The sequence below is a fragment of the Neolamprologus multifasciatus genome, chromosome 23 (assembly GCF_963576455.1).
Source record: "Neolamprologus multifasciatus chromosome 23, fNeoMul1.2, whole genome shotgun sequence".
In the NCBI taxonomy this organism is placed as follows: Eukaryota; Metazoa; Chordata; class Actinopteri; order Cichliformes; family Cichlidae; genus Neolamprologus; species Neolamprologus multifasciatus.
This window is the reverse complement of record NC_140460.1, coordinates 11,714,292-11,736,531: the sequence shown is the minus strand read 5'-3', so window position 1 is coordinate 11,736,531 and position 22,240 is coordinate 11,714,292. Positions and strand designations below refer to the sequence as shown.

Here is a 22,240-nt window from a genome sequence, read left to right as displayed (position 1 = left end):
CTGCAGACGCCGGAGCACCGTGAGGTGATGTCGTTTTGCCGAGACTGTGGCAGTTTTATTTTGAAAAGCCTGATGTTCTCAAACCAATTAAACGACCCTTCCTGTTAAAGATGCTGTTCTTTACACAAATGCCCCGGGAAGGTGCTTTGCCAGGGCGGAGTCACTCCTAAAAATTTGAGCAGAGTGGCACGTGCGTGGACAGTGTCGGCTCCGTGTTTGTGGGGTTTGGTATTTTGGGGGGGAGAGGTCGCAGAGCTGCTCCCGTGCGGTCTCCCTCCGCTGCTCATTGGTCGGCTGAGCATCTTCAGCACCGCGCAGCCTGAACAGCGACGCACAGCCACGCAGCCTTCTTCAGCGGAGGACGGCGCGGTGCACGCGGCGCGGTTACTATGACACCGTTTCTCTTATTTTTCTTATTTTGATCCTTCGGCGCTCTTTCGCTCTGCACTGCCCGGGGTCCATTTGATGCCCGGGGTCTGGAGGCTTTGATCGGGAATTGCCCTCCGGGTGGTGGCTGGGAGGAGGCTGGTTACCCCACCGCTGATGCTCGGACTCCCGGCTTGTTCCACCGGGCTTCCTTCCGGTCGAGTGGCCAGGCATGACGGACCCTAACGACCTCGCTCAGGTTACCGGCAGCAGCAGGAGCAGCAGCAGCATCTCATGCACGGTTCAGCACCGCCAAACACCGCCGCCCGATCCTCGGGTCCCCCTGCCGGTGTCCCAGCGTCCGCCGGTCCCCCGACGCCTGTTGTGACATGACAGCTCGGGGCAGAAAGGCGAGGATCAAAGGTTACGGGCAGGGACTGCAGCAGGAGCGCGGATGGATCGCATCCTCCGGGAGAAACTGACCGCTGGGGTTTAGAGGAGAGGATGCAATCATCCCTGCATCTAAAATTCACGTGACACTCGATTTATCTGCTCCCTTGTTTCTGCTTCGGATCCTCCGGAGGTCAGCGCGCAGGGTCAGCCCCAGAGCAGCGGGCAGATGTGCTCGCACATCAGCAGGGCGGGTGTCTGCGTTACCGGGTACCCTCCCGGGTCTGCAGCGTGGTAGCACCCACCTTTGCCTTATAATCTCATCGGATGCACAGCCTCGCGGTGTCGGTGGAGTCCCGGCCAGCTGTGCTGTTCCCCGGCCTGTCAGGCTCACTTAGCCGCCGCTGACCGCCACCTCCACCCGCACAGCCATGGGTTGCATCCAGAGCATCGCCTGTAACAAGTCACGCATCAAACGAGAGAGCATCGTGGTGTGCGACCTGTCCGCCACCATAGACCACTGCCCCACGGTCATCGAGGAGAGCTCGCCCATAGTGCTTCGGTACAAGACGCCCTATTTCAAAGCGTCTGCGCGGATTGTGATGCCTCCAGTCCCGCGCAACGAGACCTGGGTGGTGGGCTGGATCCAGGCGTGCACCCATATGGAATTTTACAACACCTACGGAGACGTCGGCATGTGAGTTCACACCTCTGTCACCTGAGTCCCAGTTACACGCGCGTGACAGGATTTCAGATGCAGGAAAACGGGAGCGCGTGGGTGACGGCGCGCCTCCGTGCACTCTAATAACTATAACGCGTTCGTGCCCGAGCTGCACGCGCTCGGGGAGCATTTGTGCACGCAGCAGGTTAACGGAGCTCGTCAGCCTCCTTCATTCAAACGCCCACCGACAGATTCTGTTCCTGTGACTCTGGCACCTAAATAGAAAAGCTGCTATTAGAGGAGCTAAACAACAGTTGCTGCTCTCACACTCAAATTGTGCCCACGGAGACATGTCCTCCCCCACACCCCCACCTCACACACACACAAACGCGTTATGTCTGGAGGGCATATGCGAGGGGGTGTTTAATCCTGCTGGGTGCAGGGGTGTGGGTGGTGGATGCACGGGTGAGAGGATGGGGTTTAGGTTGTCATCGGATTGGTCACATGGCATGGTAAATAGATGGTAGGGGGCCTCCAGATGACAAAGCTGTTGATTACAACAAAGGGATGATGATGATAATCCACTGGCACACTGAACCATCATAGCTTTTCTTTCTTTCTAGACAATTTGGCCCAACAAAGAGAAATTTCTTGTAATAAAATCGATTTTAAAAAGCAAAACGGCTTAATGAAATACAGTATCACATAACTAAAAGCTTGGTATGGTAGAAATATATATATATATATATATATATATATATATATACATATATATTTATAGAAGGCAAAACTATGACAGTATTCTAACTGCAGGCTCAGCAAGCATTAGCTGTTGCATATACTTGCATGGAATTTTTTCTTTTCTTTTCTTTCTTATTTATTATATATATATATATATATATATATATATATATATATATATATATATATATATATATATATATTTCTTATATATATATATATATATATATATATAAGAATCCACAGCCAATCAAACAACAAGCAAAGCAAAAACATCAAATATCTCCAAATACACTCAAAAAAAAGCTAATTGAGTGGTTGTTACATTTACAAAAGTCTAACTTGTAATTTGAACAAAATAATTTCATGTTCCTATGGTGATTAAATTATGTAGGATCTGCATGAAATTCAACAACTTAATTTGTTCTTGTTCAGATGACCTGATAAAATCTAATAAGAGTGGTTAGTTGCCTGGACTCACGAAATTCACAAGATGACACGAGATTTCAAACCACAGGAAAATCACTGGAGTTATGAGAGGCAAACAACCATACACACACCACGTGTATGTTATTGCTATTTATTGTGGTTTAAGCTGTCAAGTCTTGATTGGTGGACAGCAAGGTCCTGGGTTCAAATCCCGAATCCAGCTACACTGAAAAAGAGAGCATGTTGGATTTACTTAATTCAACAGTGAACAATGGTTGCACACAATTGCTTTGCTTTGGTAGAAACTTAAACAACTGAGTTAAATCAACACAACTTATTCATATTCAATAAGCCTGTGCAGTTTGTGTTGATAAAACGTGAGTGAAACTTGTTTAAATGAATTAAGTTGAGCTGTTGGAATATTTTAATCCTTCGCAGTTTTGTCACTTTCCAACACAACTTTTACCCCAATACTACTTGGTCACTTAAATACGTAAATAATTCAATTTGTCTTCATATTACATAATGTTCAACAAAGTCTAGAGTCTGGTTAACATAAAAATTGAATGGATTTACAATCACTACCATCCTCCTATCTTTATCCGAGTTGCAGGGGGGGCTGGGGCATAACCCAGAAGTGATAGGGTAAGAGGCAGGGTACACCCTGGATAGCTCACCAGTCTATTACATACAGACAAACAACTATTTTCTCTCAAATTCACACTTTAGGGCAATTTGGAATCACTAATTAACTTAACTCTAATAACCGCATGACTTATAAACTGTGGGAGGAAGCCAGAGTACTCAGATGGAACTCACTGTAAACTAGCCAGATTGTGGATTTGAACCAATGAACCGATGCTCTTGCTGTGAGGCAACAGCACTAACCACCACGCCACCAAGATGTCAATCGAGACTTAACAAAAGTAGGAAAAGCTATGATTTCAAGGCTTGATGCACAATTTTCCATACGTTTTTGTCCTTGACAGCTTAAACCGCAATAAATAGTGATAGCATACATGTGGTGTGTGTAGTTGTCTGCCTTTTAAAACTCCAGTGATTTTCCTGCAGTTTGAAATCTTGTGTGATCTTGTGCATTTCTTGAGTCCAGGCAACTAACCATTCTTACTAGATTGTATCAAATTACACATTAGAATTTTGTAAATGTAACAACCACCCAATTTCATTTTTTCAGTGTAGTATGCAGTGAATTCTCTGTGGGGACTCTATTTCCTCCCACAGTTAAGTCATGCAGTTATTGGGGTTACGTTAATTGGTTAAAAGAATTCTCTTCATGTTAGCCCTGCAATAGACTGGTGAAGAGGGTGGATGGAAGTTGTTATAAATCTGTTAACCAGACTCTAAACTTTGTTGTACATTATGTAAAATGAAGATAACGTGTAGTTTTTAAAGTAACCAAATAGTATTGGGATAAAAAGTTATTGAATAGTGTTGGAATAAAGTGAGAAAATTGTGAAGGATAAAAATATTTCAAAAGCTGAAATTACTTCATCTAAACATGTTTTAATCACATTTTATCAACACAAACTGCACGGGTGCATTGAATATGAATAACTTGTGTTGATTTAACTTGTTGTTGCTGTTTAAGTTGCTGCCAAAGCAAAACATCTATGTTCAATCAGTGTCCACACTGTTGAATTAAGTAAATCCAACATGTTCTTTTTTTCAGTGTAGTAAAAACAGTCGCCACAGCACCACAACTGGATCTAGTCATGCTGGTATCATTAGCAAACTAACAGACACGTTACACGTGTTCCCGGAGTCTATTAAGGGGCAGCTAACAGGGATCAAATGCGTTTTTTGGGGACTACTTTCATCGGTGGATTTGGTGCCATGTTTATACATGTCATACACAGCAACAGTGGCTTAACTTGTGTTTTGAATAAGTTTGAACGTCAGTTAAAATCTATGAAACATCTTTTGAATGAATGTTGGAGTTACCCAGAAATCTCTTGGTTCCTGTCTTCCTCCAGGTCCAGCTGGGAGCTGCCTCAGCTCCGTGAAGGCCTGGTCCGGGCCATCAGCGACTCAGATGGCGTGAGCTACCCTTGGTACGGAAACACAACAGAGACAGTCACCATAGTTGGCCCCACGTCCAAGCCGTCCCGCTTCATCGTCAGCATGAATGACAATTTTTACCCCAGCGTTACCTGGGCTGTGCCGGTCAGTGAATCTAACACGCCTTTACTGACAAACATCAAAAGAGACCAGAGTTTCACCACCTGGCTGGTAGCGCTCAACACCACATCCAGGGAAAAGATCCTGCTCCACACCATCAAGTGGAGGATGAGGGTTGACATCGCAGTGGACCCGTCCCTGCCTCTGGGTTCCAGGGCCAGGCTGGTGGGCCGGGTGCACCAGGACCAGCCGCGGGTGCTGACTCGAATGGAGCCCATCCCTCTTAACGCCATGGGGAGGCCCAACGCCAACGATGCCCAGGTTCTGATGTGGAGGCCGAGGAGAGGCCCTCCAGTTGTTGTCATACCGCCCAAGTAGAACACCACGTGCATCTGATTGGCCGTTTTTGGACATCATATCAGGCCAATTCTGCTAACAGGATAATCAGATGAGACACAAAAGCAGACAAAAATGATATTTATAAGCAGGCTGAGAATTGCATTACGTGCTGATGACCTCATCAGAGTTGCAGTGCTTTGAATCTTGAGGGGACAACCGCCTTAATTCCCCACCGCTGCCTTTGACGATTAGAAAGTTTGTTAGTCCCTGCTTCTGGTGCCGTTGGGCCGCCGGGTGTGCAGGCATGCACTCCGGCCCTGCACAACAGAGGGAAGACTCATCTGAAGCTTGAACATCTGCACTGGGATGTAACTGATACCTGTGCTGTAGCTACTCAGGCCCTGGAAGAAGTGACGGAGCTTAAATACAATTGACAAAGGTTTCGCGGCCTTAAAGACAGCATACTCGTGGGCCTGCTCTGTTCTGTACGCTTAAGTGCTGTGTAAGAGTTTAAGCGAGGAAAGTTGTTAGAGTTTGTGTGTGCGTTCACGTCCAGCAAGGACGGCGTCGCTGTGGGGTTTCTTCTCCATCGTGGACGCAGACAAGTAGAATCTCACCGGGATGACGTGAGCGTGCAAACGCGTGTATCTGTTTGTGCTTGTGTGCTTTCTATAATGGAGCCCGGGGTCGGGTCCAGGCGTGCTGCTGTGTCACACCGGACTGCCTCACACACTCACACACACACACACAAGGCCTCGTTTGTAAAGCCGAAACATTGTAGGGTCATTTCTTTTCTTTCTGTTTTAAAGATTGTCACATGCAAACACAGAGCTACCTTGTTTTTGACATATCAGAGGAAAAGCAGAAATAACACTTTGGTTTCAGTCACATACACACAGACATGACTGAAGCCCTGCAGCAGGACTATTTCCCCCCTCCTGCAATCGCACGTGGCCAGTTCGTCCGAGCTGCAGAGCTTCTCCCTCCCTGCCTTTTGAAAAGCCAGAGATGCCTGTGTTGATTACAGCCTGCTACAGTCAAACATGGTTTTATCATTTGAAGAACGTACTGATGCCAAGTTCCACTCATGTAAGACTGAGATCACACCAAAACATAGTTTCTTCTGAGTTAACCCTGGCAGCGTGCAGCCCTGCAGTTAGAAGGTAATCTGCTGAAGCGCAGCAACGTTTCAGCTGTCGTCAACATACCTGCTCATCCAGATTTGGGATATCAAACTAACGGCTGTTAAATCCCACTCATCTGAGGGTTACAGGATTTTTCTTTGTCTTCTAACAGCATTTGAAATATCTAGAAAAAATGTATGACGGTTCATCTTCAGGGTGAAGAAAAAAGTTTCGTCCATTCAAAAATTGTCCATTCAGCAGTTAGCAAAATATCCAAACACGTGACGGTGTGAGAGGAAGTGTTTGCTTCGCAGCGTCTCTGGTGGTCTGTCGTGATGTGCGTGTCAGAAGGTTCGCGGCTGAAAATGAAATCCAGTATGTGCTGTTTTCCTACGAGCTCACAGCTTCAGCGTAGTTCACTGTTAGGCTGTTGTGTTTTGGCTCGTAGCCTTCATCGTGGTCGTAAAACATCACACACTTGGCTGAGATTGTGCGTTTTGTATTTTTTTCTATTTCACATCTGCATCGTTTAATCTGTAATATGTTTTATGATGACCCCGATGAATGCTGCGAGCCACAAATGCGCTTGTCTAGCCTTACAGTTACTCTGAATACTGTCGGTGCTGCGGGAGGTTTGATCTCTTCAGGCTTTTTCCTCTCCTCCGTGCAACTTAGAAGGAGGTGAAACAGTGCCCCAAACCAGAAACCTCTACGCTGCTTCTGATGATTTTCCAGGCGGTGCATTTCCTGTAGATCTGCTCATCCGGCCTCAGTGGGACTGGAAAAAAGAAAAAAGGCTTCTGCTGAACTGGTCCAGATGAGACAGAGATGAAGAGAGATGGATGATGTAACCACATTATCTTGCCCATGCTGCTCATTACTCTTGGTGCGAACCGAACAAGCCTTCACACACACACACACACACACACACACACACACACACACACACACACACACACACACACACACACACACACACACCTCATATAGAACAACAACAGAGCCAGGATCACCAGGAAGGACTGTTCTGCCGGTCTACTGCAAACCCTAACACACACTAACCGCACAGCGATGTGGACAAAGAGATAGTTTAACACCCTGATTATTGTAGCCATGACACAGGGGCAGTTTGTGAGCCCACGCCGACAATCACCAGCAGCACTTCCGATGGGACAACTTAGAAGGTGATCGTTATTGGACTGAAACTTTGCGCAGAGAACTGATGCTTTTATAGTGGGGAACTCCCCCCCCCCCCCCCCCCCCCACATGCCCCGATTAAAATAACGTGTTAATTAAATATACATTTTTACTTCACCGTGAGGGTCACACAGTCTGCCGTCAAAGTGCATCCGGGCCTCAAGTGTCTTTTACAGTTAACAGCCGTGCCTGTGGGCTCGGAGCAGAGCGCTGCACGGCCCTTCGTGTGAATCTGACTTGTTATTCCTACTTGTCCTGCCGGTCGACGTTAGATTGTCTGAAAGCGACAGGCTGACGGTGTTTTACAGTGTTTTAATGTGGAGGACGTACAGTCCTTTCTCTCAGACTGTCTGGCTTTTGCATGCAGTGTTTTTAAACTCATTAAAACAAATGCCAAAAATAAAGTGTGAACTTCGTCCTCTTTGTCGCTCCACAGCCCAGGTACAGTGTAACATTTTTACATGGGTATAAGAGGCTTCAAGACTTTTTCCCCACGGTACATTCACAGACTGTAGGTAAAAGATGGACGAGCTGGCTCTGTAGCTGCGTTCTCTGTAACCACCAGCAGGAGGCGACTTTAGTGATTATAAGATACTTGTATAAAAATCTACTGGAAAAACAACCTTTCAGCAATTTTCCAGATGGGTTTATAACTTCTGATCATAGTTTCACATCTTATTGAACACAAATATTTTTATTTGGTCAATTATTAGTCAGAATCTTAAAGCATTTATCTTTTTAACTGCATTATAAAAAAAGCTGCTCTAGTTTCTAAATAGCAATAACTCCTACCGAGCAATCAGTGGTCACTGTCGACCTCTCTGACTTTTTATTAGCGTTGTTCACATGTGTAGAGCACATCTTTGCTAGACAAAGAAAAATTGAATGCTTCATAAGGGAATCAATTCCATCCCGACTAAGATTTGGGAACATGAAGCTTAGGGTCAATTTTCAATAGCAAGTAGAGCTGCCACAAACGATTATTTTGATAGTCACCGATTATTTGTGCGTTTAGTCGACTAATCCGATCATGCATCCACTGGACGTAAACGTACATCTTATTGCACCAGCACACGTCTGCTCTTATATAACTATGATTATCTTAAAGCTTGAAAAGTTTAAGGTATGTGCTAACTAAAAATAAAGATAAGATGATAGTTTATTAAATTTGTAATGAAATTTGCAGACTGTCTTGGTGGAGTTTAATAAACTCAGCCGTCTGCTCCTTGCTATCTAAAATATAACAGGACACTGGTGTAAATTCTCTACCATCTCACTCTTCTGTTTAATCAGTTGTCTGCTTGACGTTTATTCAGCTGTGTTAAAGCTATAATTTTAATTTCAGCCAAACCAATTCACTCAGGAAAAATAAAACACTGAAAAAAGCCAACCAATAACATTTTTAAGTTATCTAAGTAACTTATATGTCATGTTTAACCTGAGTAGTGAAAGACCGCAGGAGGTTTGAAAATTATGTGCTGGGAGTTCGCTGTTCTCGCCGGCTCTAGTGAGCCTTCACCTCCCGGTTATCTATCGAGCTGGTGGGTAACAGACGTCTCTGAAAATGTCAGAGCACTTTTGCAAATATGTGATGTCTTGATAAATTGAGCAGATATTTGAAGTTTACACAGCTACATCCTCGCCGGAAAATATCTTAAAAGTTTATTTTTTTACCCAGAAAGACTAATATTAAAATGAAGTCGCTGACGTCATTGTTAGAAACTGGAATTGGCTGGGCCGCGCTAAGAATTCTGGGATAGGTTTAGGGATGGGTACCAGTATCCGGTGCCCTTATGGCACCAGTTCTGACATAAACGGTAGTAACCAGACCGAAAAGCAGCGCACCTTTCGGTGCTTTTTCCCCCTGAGATGTCACACACTTTGGATTCTAGCCAATCATTTTACCTTTCCAAGGACAGTAGGCGGGCCCAGGTACGTACGTTCTTTTACAGCAGAGCTACAGATTACAAATGCCCAAGGCGAAGCGGTCAAAGGTCTGGCTGTACTTCACAGCAAAAGATGCAAACTCAGCAGCCTGCAACAAGTGCTTTAAAGTGATACTGTGCAAAGGAGGTAACACCTCAAATCCGATGAAACACTTGGCGAAGCATAACGTTTTTTTAAAAGCCGAGAAATGCACTGTATTTGATAGCTTGCTGCGAGCCCTCACACCGAACACATCTACTACGGGTGTGGTGCCTGTTATCGGACCCGGAGTTAGCAACATCCCCCAAGAACCCGAAGAGTAGAGTCCTGGCCCCTAGCCCTGCCAGTGTAGCAGAAATGATGACGGATGATGATGGCAGCAGCAGCCGTTCTTCTCTGCGTGAGTAGCTTAATGTTGTTCGTGTGTAATTTACGTTGAGTAGGCTAACCACATTATTAAATTAATGCATGTAAGGTGAACTAGCAAACACAGTCGTAGTTACATGCGGCTGTCTTCTTGTTTGATGGCAGATGCTCCCTTCACCCTGGCCAAAACGGCTAAAATAACCAAAGAAAAAGTGGAAAACAGCTAAACATGAGAGGTTTTTGGACAAAGTTTGTGTTCTTCATTCTTTAAGCACCGGTTCAAGCACCGTTTAAGCACCGGCACCATTTCAAAAGTACCAGTTTGGCACCGGTATCGGATAAAACCTAAACGATACCCATCCCTAGATAGGTTGGGCCATGAAGGATATACCCGACCCATCCTTTAAATCTGGGGAAAAGGGAGGACGCATTTGTCAGCGTTGTCGAATTTGGACAGCCTTCATTGCGTCGCTGTGATGTAATCGGCCTACAAATGCAGTCTCCAAAGGATGCGGCCCCTGAATTTGGACACAGCTACCATACCTGAGACTGCTTCTTCTTTGCCGTTTAACCACAGCTGGCATCCTTGTAGATGCATTGGTGCCATCTTCTGTTTCAGTCCGTTATTACACTCTTAACTCCTACTACTTATTCCTGCGTCTTTCAGGATCTTACAAAGCTTCAAATATTGCGTTGACTATTAAATTAGTCATCGACAATTTTGAGAGTCGACGTAATCGTAACTAGTCGACTAATCGTGGCAGCCCTAATAGCGCGTCATCAAAACTACGCAGCAGATTCATGACAAACAACCTTGTTGTTATTAACAAATGGATCACCTCAGAGGTCCTTTTGACTGCAGTTTTGTCCTCTTTTTGGCATCTTTTATTGTTAGGAAATAAATTGACTCACCGAGCGAGTTGTGAAAATATGACGCAAAAATGCATTTATGTGAATTGCTCCAAAAAATTAAAAAATTGTGGAAAAAATTAAGTGATGTTTCTGAACCAGAAAAGGAAGAAACTGAGATTCTGGATCATCTGACTCTCAGGAGCAGGAAGCAGGAGGGATAATTTTCTGGTTCTATCCCTGAGTCGATGCTCTTGTGCACGTTTCAGGAATCAGCAGAGTTGGGACCACATCTGAGGAGGCAGAGTAATCATTTCAGGGAGCCGACTGACCCGGAGCAGCAGCTGGCTGTGAGTCTGAGGTCACACGGGATTATCTGACTGTTTCCAAATCACTGAGATTTCAGTACCGGTGCACGTTTCAGCTCTGATCACACTTGTTACCAAATGCAATGATCCGATTGGTCAGATCTGTTTTATTCACGTGTGAAAAATCAGAAAACTTTAATTTGACCCGAAAAATATTAATGCTGCAAATTGATCCTTTGAAATTACACAGTTGATCTGAACAGCTGCATTAAAGGTAGATGAGCCAGAAAAAATACAGCAGTACATTTCAGTTTTTCAGAAATCCTTCAGTCGGAACATGGAGCGAGCCAACTTCCTGCTAACTTCTAACTCCAGTACACCTGGTAAATCCTCATTTTCATGGATGCCTGGATATTAAACTTTATTCTAACACCTAGAGGGGAACAGCCACACTCATCGTTTTATGGAGGATAAAAGCCTTTTTTTTTTTTTAAACCCTCAGTGATGTCACAGGAACCAAATAATTTAGATATCCATGCACCCAATGACATCAGATTTGAAAGCAGGTATCCATCTTTTATATACAGTCTATGTGTTGGGGTAGAAAATGTAAATGTCGTGTGTTGTGGTAAAGTAAGAATGATCAAAGAGGAGACACAGAATGACACATGCACATAAGTCAAAGGAAGCATGTTTCTTTTATAAAAGATTCACATATTGGTAATTAAAATAATAAAGTTCTTAATTATACCCGCTTTATCCCAAAAAAAAAGTAGTTTCAGGGAAAAAAAACCCAAATCATTAAATCAAACGTTACTTTCTCTGTAAATGATGTAACCAGCTTCAGTTTCATTGGACCACATTCTGATTATTCCGCCACAAAAATCACCAAATGACACTGTTACACAGGCAGAGGACACGCTAACCGTCAACAGTGGTTCTGAAAACTAAGCTAAGCCTAATGAATAAGTTAAACCGCCCATTAATTTATAGATTTAAATGTCAACAGTGCTAATACTTACACCAAACGTTAACATTATTTCCAATATTCAGTGTAACTTCTCCGCTTGGTGCTGTAGTTTCAGAGCTGAAGCTCATTCAGACTCTGAGCTTAAACAGGACAGGAGTACCTGTTAGAGCGTTAAACATCCCGAGGTGAAGGCGGCAGCCACTGGGCTACGTGGCAAATGTGGCTTGGAAGAATAGTTAGAAAGGCCCACCCTCTGGTTCTTTGCTCCTTTGTTACACTGGGTGACGGATGTGGCCGTGACACTAACAGGCAGTCAGACTAGTTCCTGGTGAGGACAATCAGTCGGTCCAGTTTCCCTTCACCGGGCGTGGCAGCTGGATTATGTGTGCTGTTGTAGTCGCAGAAGAAAAGTAAAACACGCCCTCCTGGTTTCGTCTCTCCTTGCTTCTCCTTCTCAGCTGAGGCACTTTTGGTGTGAGACTTGTCACAGCGTTGTTATAAATTAAAAAAAAAACAAAAACCTTCCTCTGATCCAAACCTGCTTTCCTTTATGTTTTCACACTATATGTGAAAACATAAAGGCAGTCCAGTCCTCCTTTCACTTTGTGTCTTCGTGTCAGCACGACCTCCCGCGGCTGCTGTAGTTTCAGCCGTGTGTCCTACGCCCTGCTGGGATTGGGGGAAGGCTTGCCTTCGTAGCCGTACAGGAAAGTGGCCGCAATGACTAAAACGGCCCCGAGGAAGAAAACACTGCAGGCAAGAGCAGAAAACTCATTGAGCTCAAAGAAAGAAAGGAAAGGGAAAGGAAAAAACAGAGAAAAAGATAGCGACTGCTTTCTTTACCTGGTTGGGTCAAAGTCCTGCAGCAAGAAGTACGATATCAGCGTTGACAGGATGATGGAGAGTGACGTAGCGAAGCCCTTGAGGATGTTGTCTGCGTACTTGATGACCGCTGCTATGACCAGACCACCCAGGGCCTGAAGAGAAAACAAACACAGAGACACAGATGGACAGAGGCATGACCTGTAGGGCCAACGGGGAGTCCGAGCCCCAGCTTTAAACAGTCTGTTAGCCCAGAAGTTCGACAATATATGCGACAGCACAGCGAGTAAAAGTTACCTGCAGTGCTACAACAGTCCAGGTGACCGTGTTGTATCCCTGAAACATTCCAGACTCCCTCACTCGCTCCCCATCATAGGCCATCATCCCGAAGAGCCCGAACACCAGGCCGAACATCCCTGAAACGCAGGGACGGAGCACTTCAGAGCGACATTCCCAACACTGCTGTTTTCTATTATTTAAGTAATACACCAAGAATATTTCCACTAAAATCAGGCCTAAATTAATGATTAAATTCTCGTTTTTGATCGTCTTTCATGTTACTGCTGCTGAGGCTCTGAGGTTTAACACAGGTAAAGATGCTGTAAGCTCAGTGGGAATCGCAGGAGACTCAGCACATACTCACACGTTGCAGGATAAAAATAAACTAGACAGGAACATTCATCTAACAGAAACATATCGGAGGGTAAAAAGCCCAGCTGGCTCCCCAAGCAAAGACCCGAGGAACCGCTGCACACATGGGAGCTTCCTGGTCCATTTATCACTTATAAGCAACAGCATCTCAGATCATTGTTCTTCTGGCCTCCACTTTATTTTTCATACTTTTTACTGCGCTGGACTGCGTATCAAGAACATATACAGACTGTATATCAGTTCACAACTGATTTGCCTGGTGATAGATACCAACCCAGCTGGATGTTGCGGACCCACACGCTCTGTTTGCTCTCTTTCAAGATCTTCTCAAAGTAGACACCAGCGAAGCCGCTGGAGAAGCACGCCACCAGCACTGCGGCGAGGCCGATGAACTGGGAGCCAGCAGACGGGGCCTCCTTCTCGGAGGCAGAGTCAGAGGGCCACTGCAAGCACAAACCGGAGAGCCTTACATTTTAACAGGTGAAAAAACTCTTTCGAGCTTTCTTCTCCCCACATGTACGATTAGGAAGTTAAATCGTAACCCAACAAACATTTCAAGGAATGATTATCCACCTCAAAATGTGGCGAAACAGTCCAAAGTGTGCTTTGTGTGTTTCGAGTTCCTGCAGCACAGCAGCTTTTAGGTTTTCGTTTTTAAAAGACTGACAGGCCAGCGTCAGAGATGCTCAGAAGCCAATTTGACAGAACCAGACCAGATCTCACCCCCAGCTCTCTGGCTCTAAACGTGAGTCACTCCCTACAAGCTGCCGTGAGAAACGTCCGTCTTGGAAGCAGAAACAAGCTTCTTTATTGGTTCAATACTGAAGTACACTTTATCCAGGTTCACCCGTTTAAAGGTCACAGTTACTTTGACTAGCAGGTGGGTCCTAAAACAGGCAGGCACAGGTATCAGTGAACTGGAGTCACTGTGTTTTTTGGAGCATTTCTGATGCAGTTACATTAAAAATAATGGGACCTGCTGCTCGAAAAGCATCGTTTACTTTACAGCTGAGGAGCAGGTATTGGCCCCTGTGTATTACACACACAGTCTATGATACTGGCTCATGACTTACACCTCTCATCCACATTCAGTCACCCAAGCTTCCAAACAGGAGCCAATGGGTAACACCGCTATGGCCTCCTCCATCATTTAGATACAGTCTATGATAACTGTGTGGAGCAGACTTCTCTTCTCTTGTACATCTCCTGCTGAATAAAAGTACATGCTGCAAAAATAATCAGTGCTACACAATCCAGTGTGTCACAGGGTTCGACGTGATGATGTTCAGAGAAAACAAACAAACCTGGGCTGTGTATTTTACATCCAATGAAACATTCAGCGGATACAACGTGCACGTTCCAGAGAAACTCGTATGTACTTAGTAAACTAGAACTTTGTGTAATGATTATTATTCACAGTGAAGTCTCACTAAATCCCTCATTCCGGGTACCTAATATTCAGACACGGCATCGTCACAGCTTTGCTGCGTTGTGAAAAAGCTGCAGAGCGAGACTTCTTGTGTGATGTGCTGCAGTAAGCAGGAAAACACAGGCATTAATGCACAAAAAAGATGATGCTGAGCTTTGAATGTGCAGAGGAAGAAATCTCACACTTTCATCTTTGGATAAATAAAGATTCAGGACAAAGTGAAGCTATTGTTTGGTATATTCCTCCAACATCAGCACCATCAGCTCCGCAACAAAGCTCGCTGGGTGAAAAGTAACAGCTTGGAAACGAGCAGCGAAACAGAAGCGGGGTTTCTCTGCAGACTCTGTTTTCTGTGTGTTTGTAGGGTCTGAGATGGAAACAGAACAGTTGCCCTTTAGCATCATATCTGACGTGAGTGCGAGCCTTCGCGGAGTGCCGCTGATAAGCCACGGTCACTCCTGCACGTACCTTGGACAAACTGAGATCCGTTAAAAACACCTCCTCCTCCTCGGCTAAACATTTCTCAGAATAAGTGTAAAGCCGACTGATTGCCATTTTCTTTGTTTAGCCAAGGAGGAGGAGGTGATATGAAAACAGTCATTCCTCCTCTGACACATCATTCATCAGCAGCCAACATTTACTCAGTCTTCTAGTACAAGCCTCATTATTTATTTGGTCTTTAAATATCAGAACAAATAAAAAAAAAAACAGCACACTCAGTGAGTAAATGCTCAGCAGACAAAGAGGACTAAAGTGTCAGCTGCGTGCACACACTGCTTTTTTCCAGTCTCTCTGAGCTCAGTGAACATAAGTAAAGTAGCTCACTGTGATTTGAATACACAAATCCATTTTACTTCCTGAATGTCTTTTTGTCAGCCTCAAAACATCTCTGAGCTCGCCTCCTCCAGCCTTAGAGGTGCATTTTCATTCCTGCGTTTTATATCTGACTATCTCTAAACATTTAGCTTTTTTTAAGAGAGCAAATAAAAGATGCAACGATCAGCTGATTGTCTCAAGAAATGGTGAAAAAGTGATTCGAGATGCACGGCACCTGCACGAGGGCCACGCCAGCCATGAGAATCAGCAGCGAGAGCCACTGGTACACGCCCAGCCTGCGGCCCAGCATGGACACCGAGAACAGGGCCGTGGTCAGGATCTTCAGCTGGTAGGTCACCTGATGGAGACAAAGGAACAAGCGATCAATCCTCCGGTCGTCACGGCGGTCACGAGGCCCGCAGAATAACCTGCCGTGCTGCTTACCTGGTAGGTGGCTGCGTCCAGGTTGGAGAGGGCGACATACAGCAGGTTGTTCTGCAGTGTGTAGATCCCCGAGGGGATCGCCAGCTTCAGTGTTTCTACGGGTTTGTGAATGATTTCTTGACGGAGGACGCTGTTGAGAGCGCGCATGCTGTAACCTGCAGCGTGGACAGAAGACACAAACCACACGTATAGATGATAAATTCTAACCAAGCTTGGAGCTTTAGAGTGAAATCAAAGTACGCAAAGATGACTGAGCGCTTCGGTGCCTCTTGAGGATTCCCCGTCACCGTTTTTAATATTCAGAAAGTAAAAAGAGAAGTGGTGAAGTCTCTCTGGCCCAAGGTGTGGCCCGTCGCAAGAAACACATCGCCTGACGAGCTCCTGTTAGTCCAGGCTTAGAAATCCAACTTTACAGCCAGAGCCAGGAACTTGGATTTTAAATAAAACAACCAAGACATGATTGCAGTGTCGACTTTTAGCTTTAAAGTCACAGCCATCACCAAATCCTGCGTCTCCTTCCTTGAGATGTTCCGTGACCCCGGCATGGCAGCTATCTTTACTTTCTTCTACCTCCAGTTTAGTTTTTAATAGCTGAAAAGATGGAAGTGACATCAGCTGACTGCCCTGGCGGTTGAAGACCATCACATTTCTTTGCTGTGAGAACCTCTCGGGCTGCTTTTGCAGCATACTCAGGCTCTTAAGACAGTTTTGTTTTGCAGCATTTGGCTGAATCTGAATTCATCCTGCTGCTTCCATCAGCAGTCACATCATCAATAAGTGTGAGTGGGCTGGTTCCGGTGACTAAGACCCGGACGTACGCGCCCAGGTCGCAATGCCGCTTCCACTGCGGTTGACAGACAATGTGCTATTTGTTCAGATTATGAGTCGTTTTTCTCCTCCTCCTCCCTATTTTTCTCTTCCTGTCATTCAAGTTCAAGTTAATGAACGTCTGTTTCCTGAGCACATGTTAATAATTAATGTTAATGATAATAATTCAATAACAGAACCGGGTAAGTGGCTCAGACTTTTACTGGTCACTGAAAAAAAAAATATCACAAAAACAACAATGAAATACTTTGAGGGAACACGCCTCACCTGGCAATGAAACAGTTTCAGGCAGTCATCCAATTACTTCTGTTCTGAGCCCCTGAAAACAGAGACTGTGTCTAAAAACATCTGTATTTGCTGATCAGTGAATGAAGTACTTTTCAGTTTTCAGAAAAAAAGACTGCTATTATCCAAAAACGAATTCTGAGCCTCACTGATCCAGAAAACCCACCAACTGTAGTTTCAGCACGTCAGGAACAGTCCACCAAACCTGACTGCAAATCCTCAGGCTGCACGCACACTGACACATTTCCAATTTAAAGCAGGACTCTCAGTTTCAGTCGTGTTAAAAAGATTCTGTCTGAAATAAGAGGCCTACAAACGAGTATCACGTGACCATCTGTGCACACGAGATGTTTGTAACTCTGCAAACAGACAAAGATCAACAGCAAGTGTGAGGCAGTCACGACAGAAAACCCAGACACATAGCAAATACGGCACCGGAGCGAAGCAAGGCACAGGGAAACGAAGACCCATGGGTGGAAGATAAAATAACAACCACGACAGCCCAGCTAGAGGGTTGTTTTTTGTTTTGGGTTTTTTTTTTTTGGACTGATGATATCCAATCAGGAAGCTCACATGGACGTGTGAATCCCTGTTTTCTGTAGTTTTAGTGAAAGTTCTCAGAATTCATCCTGATTACCTCAGAAACAGAACCTCTCAGCTAATCGGGAAAAAATGACCTCCGATGAAGCAAACATCAGTAAACTCTGAACAGATGAAGTTGAAACACAGAACTGAAGCTGAAATAAGATAAAATCACTTTAGTCACAAGCATTCACAGTGCTGTTCCTGGATCACTGGATCCGTTTGAACTGCCTTCCTGCTGCAGGAGCTGCTCAGCCACAGGCATATTTAAGAAGCCAGACCTCAGACGGCACCGTGATGGTTCCCGCTCACATCCAGCTGGATTTGTTTGAGCATTTATAACACTTCACTATGGCCTAAAGTTTATCACACGTGACAGGACCGGTGCCGGTACCGGGAGCTGTTTACACGGACTCACTGTGTTCCTTGAAGACCAGCAGGACGCAGGTGAGGATCTTCATGACCTCGGCCACCACCACCGCTGACGAGGCCAGGTACCGCGGGCCCTCGGCCTGCAGGGTGCGGGAGTAACGCATGGTGAGCACCAGGGAGGTGGTCTGGAACACCAGCACACCCAGAGAGAGGTACTTGAGCCGGGGAGAAGCCATGGCCACGTTTCGGCGAGCAGCTGGAGACTGAAGATGAGCAGAGGAGAACAGAGCCGGGGGGTGCAAGAACAGGAGCAGGTGATTTACTCCGAGGCGGTGGGAAATGCCGACGGTTGGTCTCACCTTTCGGTTCGCTCACCAGTAACTTCGCAGACGCTCAGTTCGGTCTTGCGCTGTCCGCTCTCTGCGGCTCCTCACACGGACAGATGGACACGGTGCTGGCGGATCACCACAGCTGTCAAAACAGCAGCTCAGGTCCTGGCGTCCATTGACCCGCACCGGATATCAACCGCCCGTTAACTTTTCAGCACGCTCACACCGACCATTGCATCACAACCAGCCATCCCGCTTAAAGCATCCACCAGAAGAAAGAGTAAATTGCACGGAGAGTCTCCACGGGGAAGAAAACTCCAGCCAGGTGAAGATAAGATTCCGGACGACTTCCGCGTTAGCAACTCTTCTTCGTGTTCTCGTCGTTTTCGGGTTCGTGTGAGACTCTGCCTCCTGCTGGGCTGACACGGAACAGCACCTCGGCAGGATAAACGGGAGAAAACTCCAAACAGAAAATATCTGACTCTTTTATTAAGTGTGCCTATGCCAAGAGGCACACTTATTACTATTCGTCAGATTTATTATTCTTATTATTATTATTCCTCAGTTTCCGCCTGAAATTTTGCAGCGAAACTTGCCCCACAGTTTTGATACAAGGTTCACATATGCTATATTACCTATATAATTTTGTGCGGCTGGATCTGGAATGGTGTGCTATGACTTTTGGTGTTTATGACTTTTATAGTTTTTTAAATATTAATATTTTAGTGAAAATTTTCCCGCGCTTATGTGCCGCACAGTTTTGAGACAAGGTTCACATATGTTATATAATTTTGTGCGGCTGGGTCTGGACTAGTATGATATGACTTTTGGTGTTTATGACTTTTATAGTTTTTTAAATATTTAGATTTTAGTGCAAATTTTGGCCCATTTCTAGGCCCATGAGAAAGATTCAACTTTTGTCCCCATAGAAACAGACTTCATTTGTGGTGTGTTGGCTCCATCTTTTGGTCCCACTGAAACAAATTTCAAACTTAATTTGTGGTGTGTTGGCTCTCTCTAGTGGTATGTCGGGGGTGGTACGGCCTGTCTACCCGTATTTGGATTACCGTTATGACGACAATATCAACGGCGCGCACAGCGTCGCTGCTTTCAGGAACCATTGGAATTTTTAAGGTTGCGCGAACCATTGAATAGTTACGTAACCGCAAGGGTGTATGCTTGGTGGAACACTCCATATCCCACAATTCATAGCACGCCTCTACCGACTCAAACAATGGCGGCCACCACTTCGTTTAATATATTGCTTTTATTACTGTTTCTAGGTCACAAAAAAACTTTTAAGATATTTTCAGGCGAGAATGTAGGTGTGTAAACGTCAAATACCTGCTCGTTTTTTCAAAACATCCTATATTAGCAACTTACGATATTGCTACTAGCGCGGCTAAGTAGCTAGCGCGGCTAGCGTCTCTTCGCTAAAAAGCACCCAGGCTTGGCTTACAGTGAGGCGGCTGACACTCGTTTCACCACCCGATCGCTCGCCAAGAGACTGTTTCTCTCTGGACTTATTTTTTGTTTATATGGGCCGATAATTTATTTATTCATTTAGTAACGGTATAAACAGTGAAAGGTGGTTGTCCAGATGCTGGTCGATGTGGGAAAAATAACTGAGTTGTTTGGTGGTGGCTAACGCGGAGCTCCAACAAAGAGCAGCTAGCCCTGACAGAAAGGGCATGCGGGAGGCGGCGAGGCGGCCGCCGATCGACCGGTGGTGGCTGACGCGGAGCTCAATCGTGGATAAGGGAAACCGAAGGCAGGAGCGTGAGGTGAACTGAATTTCAGGTAAGAAGTTATGAACTGCACTCTATTTGGGTCAGATATAAACCGAGTTTAGGTGTAGTTTATTTTCGTTTTGATGACTTTTTACAATAACTCTACTGCGTGCTATCTAGCACGACGGAGTTTCTATACAGCTGTGTGCGCGCTAAGTTACTGATGTTGAACTTTATGACAGCCTCTCCTGTCATTCTCTTGCTTGTTGAAACTTCAGTCATGAAACTGATCAATGATCGGCTTTTCTCTCTTGTTTGTTGATCGCGCTAAACAACAGCAGCACGTTTAAGGTTGATCAGCTGTTGTTAGAATTCCTTTGATTTTAATTTCTAGTATCAGCTGATGTTTGCTGGAGACACAGCTGAAAAAAGGGCTGGTCCAACACTGTTTCTGAGAGACGAATAACACAATATCCTTTTCTGTGTAGCTGACAGCTGGTAACTGTGCAGGGGCGGATCTAGCAAAGCTTTTGCCAGGGGGCCAGGTAGAGCATTAACAGGGAAAGGGGGGCACAAAGAAATACTTTTCTTTCTTATTCTCATATAAAATATTTACCTTTTATTAAATAGTTATCTGAATCTTACAACCAAAGTTTGTATAATAATACACAAGATTGGCTGTAGGCCATTGTTAATCATTCAGAACACTGTGTAAAAATAAGTGAACGCATAAGTGAATAAGTGAATGCAAATAAGTGAATGCAAAAGTGCATAAATATTTATTTTACGTGTTTGATGTGTGTGGCGGGGCGTGGTCTGCAGTGCTGCTGCAGGGGAGGTGGACCCAGCTGAGTGGCATCTGCAATCACGCCTCTCAGGCGTAAAGTCTGTGCTCTCTCGGCTGTTTTTTTGGTGTGTGTCGGGCTGTGAGATGAAAAGCTACAGCCGGCTGTGTGGGTACAGCAACCATGTGTGAAAAGTGGTCAATAAAGTAATGCTACAAAGCATGTTCATGCAAACATTGTCGGGTCTGCCGTGGTACAATGGGACTTCTGCTCACAACCTCTGTGCACAGCGTCTACAAATCGGGGCTGTACGAAGTCACCTCATCTTTACGCAAAACTATAAGCTGTCATCTGTGAGGTGTGAGCGGTGTTTGTTTTTACCATAGTTCATGGTGGAGAATGGCTGCTCTGCTGAGTTTTGCTCTCTGTAGCCGTATGAATGGCAAACGACACTGATTAGCAGCGGCATAGGCACACTTAAAATTTCTTCTGAAATTTTCGCTTTCTAGTTATTATTATTATTATTATTATTATTTTACATTTAAACGATTTGCATTTTCAGTAAAGGTTTTAAACTTCTGAAGTTAATGGGATGGAACATTTTTCTCAAGGTCTGATCATTTATAGTGCATTTCAGGGTCGCGGAGGGGGGCTGGAGCCTATCCCAGCTGCCATAGGGTGAGAGGCCAGGTACATCCTGGACAGGCTACCAATGAAATAAACTACAGTATATACATAGAAACACACTGAGGCATGTAATAGAATTTAATCTGTCTCCTTGGAAGGATTCTTACATTAGTAGGAAGCAAAAAGACTTCTGACAGTATTGTATCTCCTGGACGAGATTTGGTGCGTGTCTGTGTGTTTAAGTGTGGTAGGGTATGAGTTAGTGTGTGTGTCTGTAAGCCATAAAGGAACATGCAGAAAGCGAGTGCGTCGGCATTCTCACACTGAGGTTTGGTACTGAAAACAGATGTTCTGATGGTGCAGATGTGAATAATAATAATTAAACAATGTCACATCAGCGGCAGACAACCATGCACACCTATAGGCAATTTAGAATAACCATTTCACATAACCTCCCGACTGCACGTCTGGACTGACATGCAGTCGGTCTGAGGAAGCCAGAGAACCCACACAGACATGCAAATTCCACACGGAGAGACACACATATAACACAGAGGAAAAGAAATACACACTTAATATCTTACAAGTTTTACTGTGACCTACAGACGTCCACAGACCTATGCAGGCTCTCTAAATCTGTCTTTACACCAGTGTTCATGTCACCACCACTGAGATCTTCTTATTTAAAAGCCTATTCTTGGTTTGCATTCAGCAGAGAAATGTTGGAAGTTACAA

The 22,240-nt window shown here is 45.0% G+C and overlaps 2 protein-coding genes across 3 annotated transcripts; one reads left to right on the top strand and one right to left on the bottom strand.

Moving 5' to 3' along the window:
• The first annotated feature begins 108 nt into the window (after positions 1 to 108).
• On the top strand, positions 109 to 12,349 carry fam78bb (family with sequence similarity 78 member Bb). Its single transcript, XM_085150493.1, has 2 exons — positions 109 to 1,453; positions 4,582 to 12,349. Exons 1-2 carry the CDS (start codon positions 1,188 to 1,190, stop codon positions 5,102 to 5,104), a joined length of 789 nt encoding a protein of 262 aa, XP_085006619.1. The 5' UTR covers positions 109 to 1,187; the 3' UTR covers positions 5,105 to 12,349.
• Positions 11,515 to 18,766, bottom strand: slc35a3a (solute carrier family 35 member A3a). 2 transcript variants are annotated; one of them, XM_085150491.1, is made up of 8 exons: positions 18,394 to 18,766; positions 18,081 to 18,297; positions 15,968 to 16,122; positions 15,759 to 15,881; positions 13,553 to 13,721; positions 12,925 to 13,043; positions 12,649 to 12,782; positions 11,515 to 12,555 (listed from the first exon to the last, which is right to left on the bottom strand). In XM_085150491.1, the coding sequence occupies exons 2-8, from the start codon at positions 18,268 to 18,270 to the stop codon at positions 12,465 to 12,467; spliced, it is 981 nt and encodes a 326-aa protein (XP_085006617.1). In that variant the 5' UTR covers positions 18,271 to 18,297; positions 18,394 to 18,766; the 3' UTR covers positions 11,515 to 12,464. The 2 variants fall into 2 exon arrangements, with proteins under 2 accessions (XP_085006617.1, XP_085006618.1); XM_085150492.1 differs by having other exon boundaries at positions 18,410 to 18,766.
• Between the last annotated feature and the right edge of the window lie 3,474 nt (positions 18,767 to 22,240).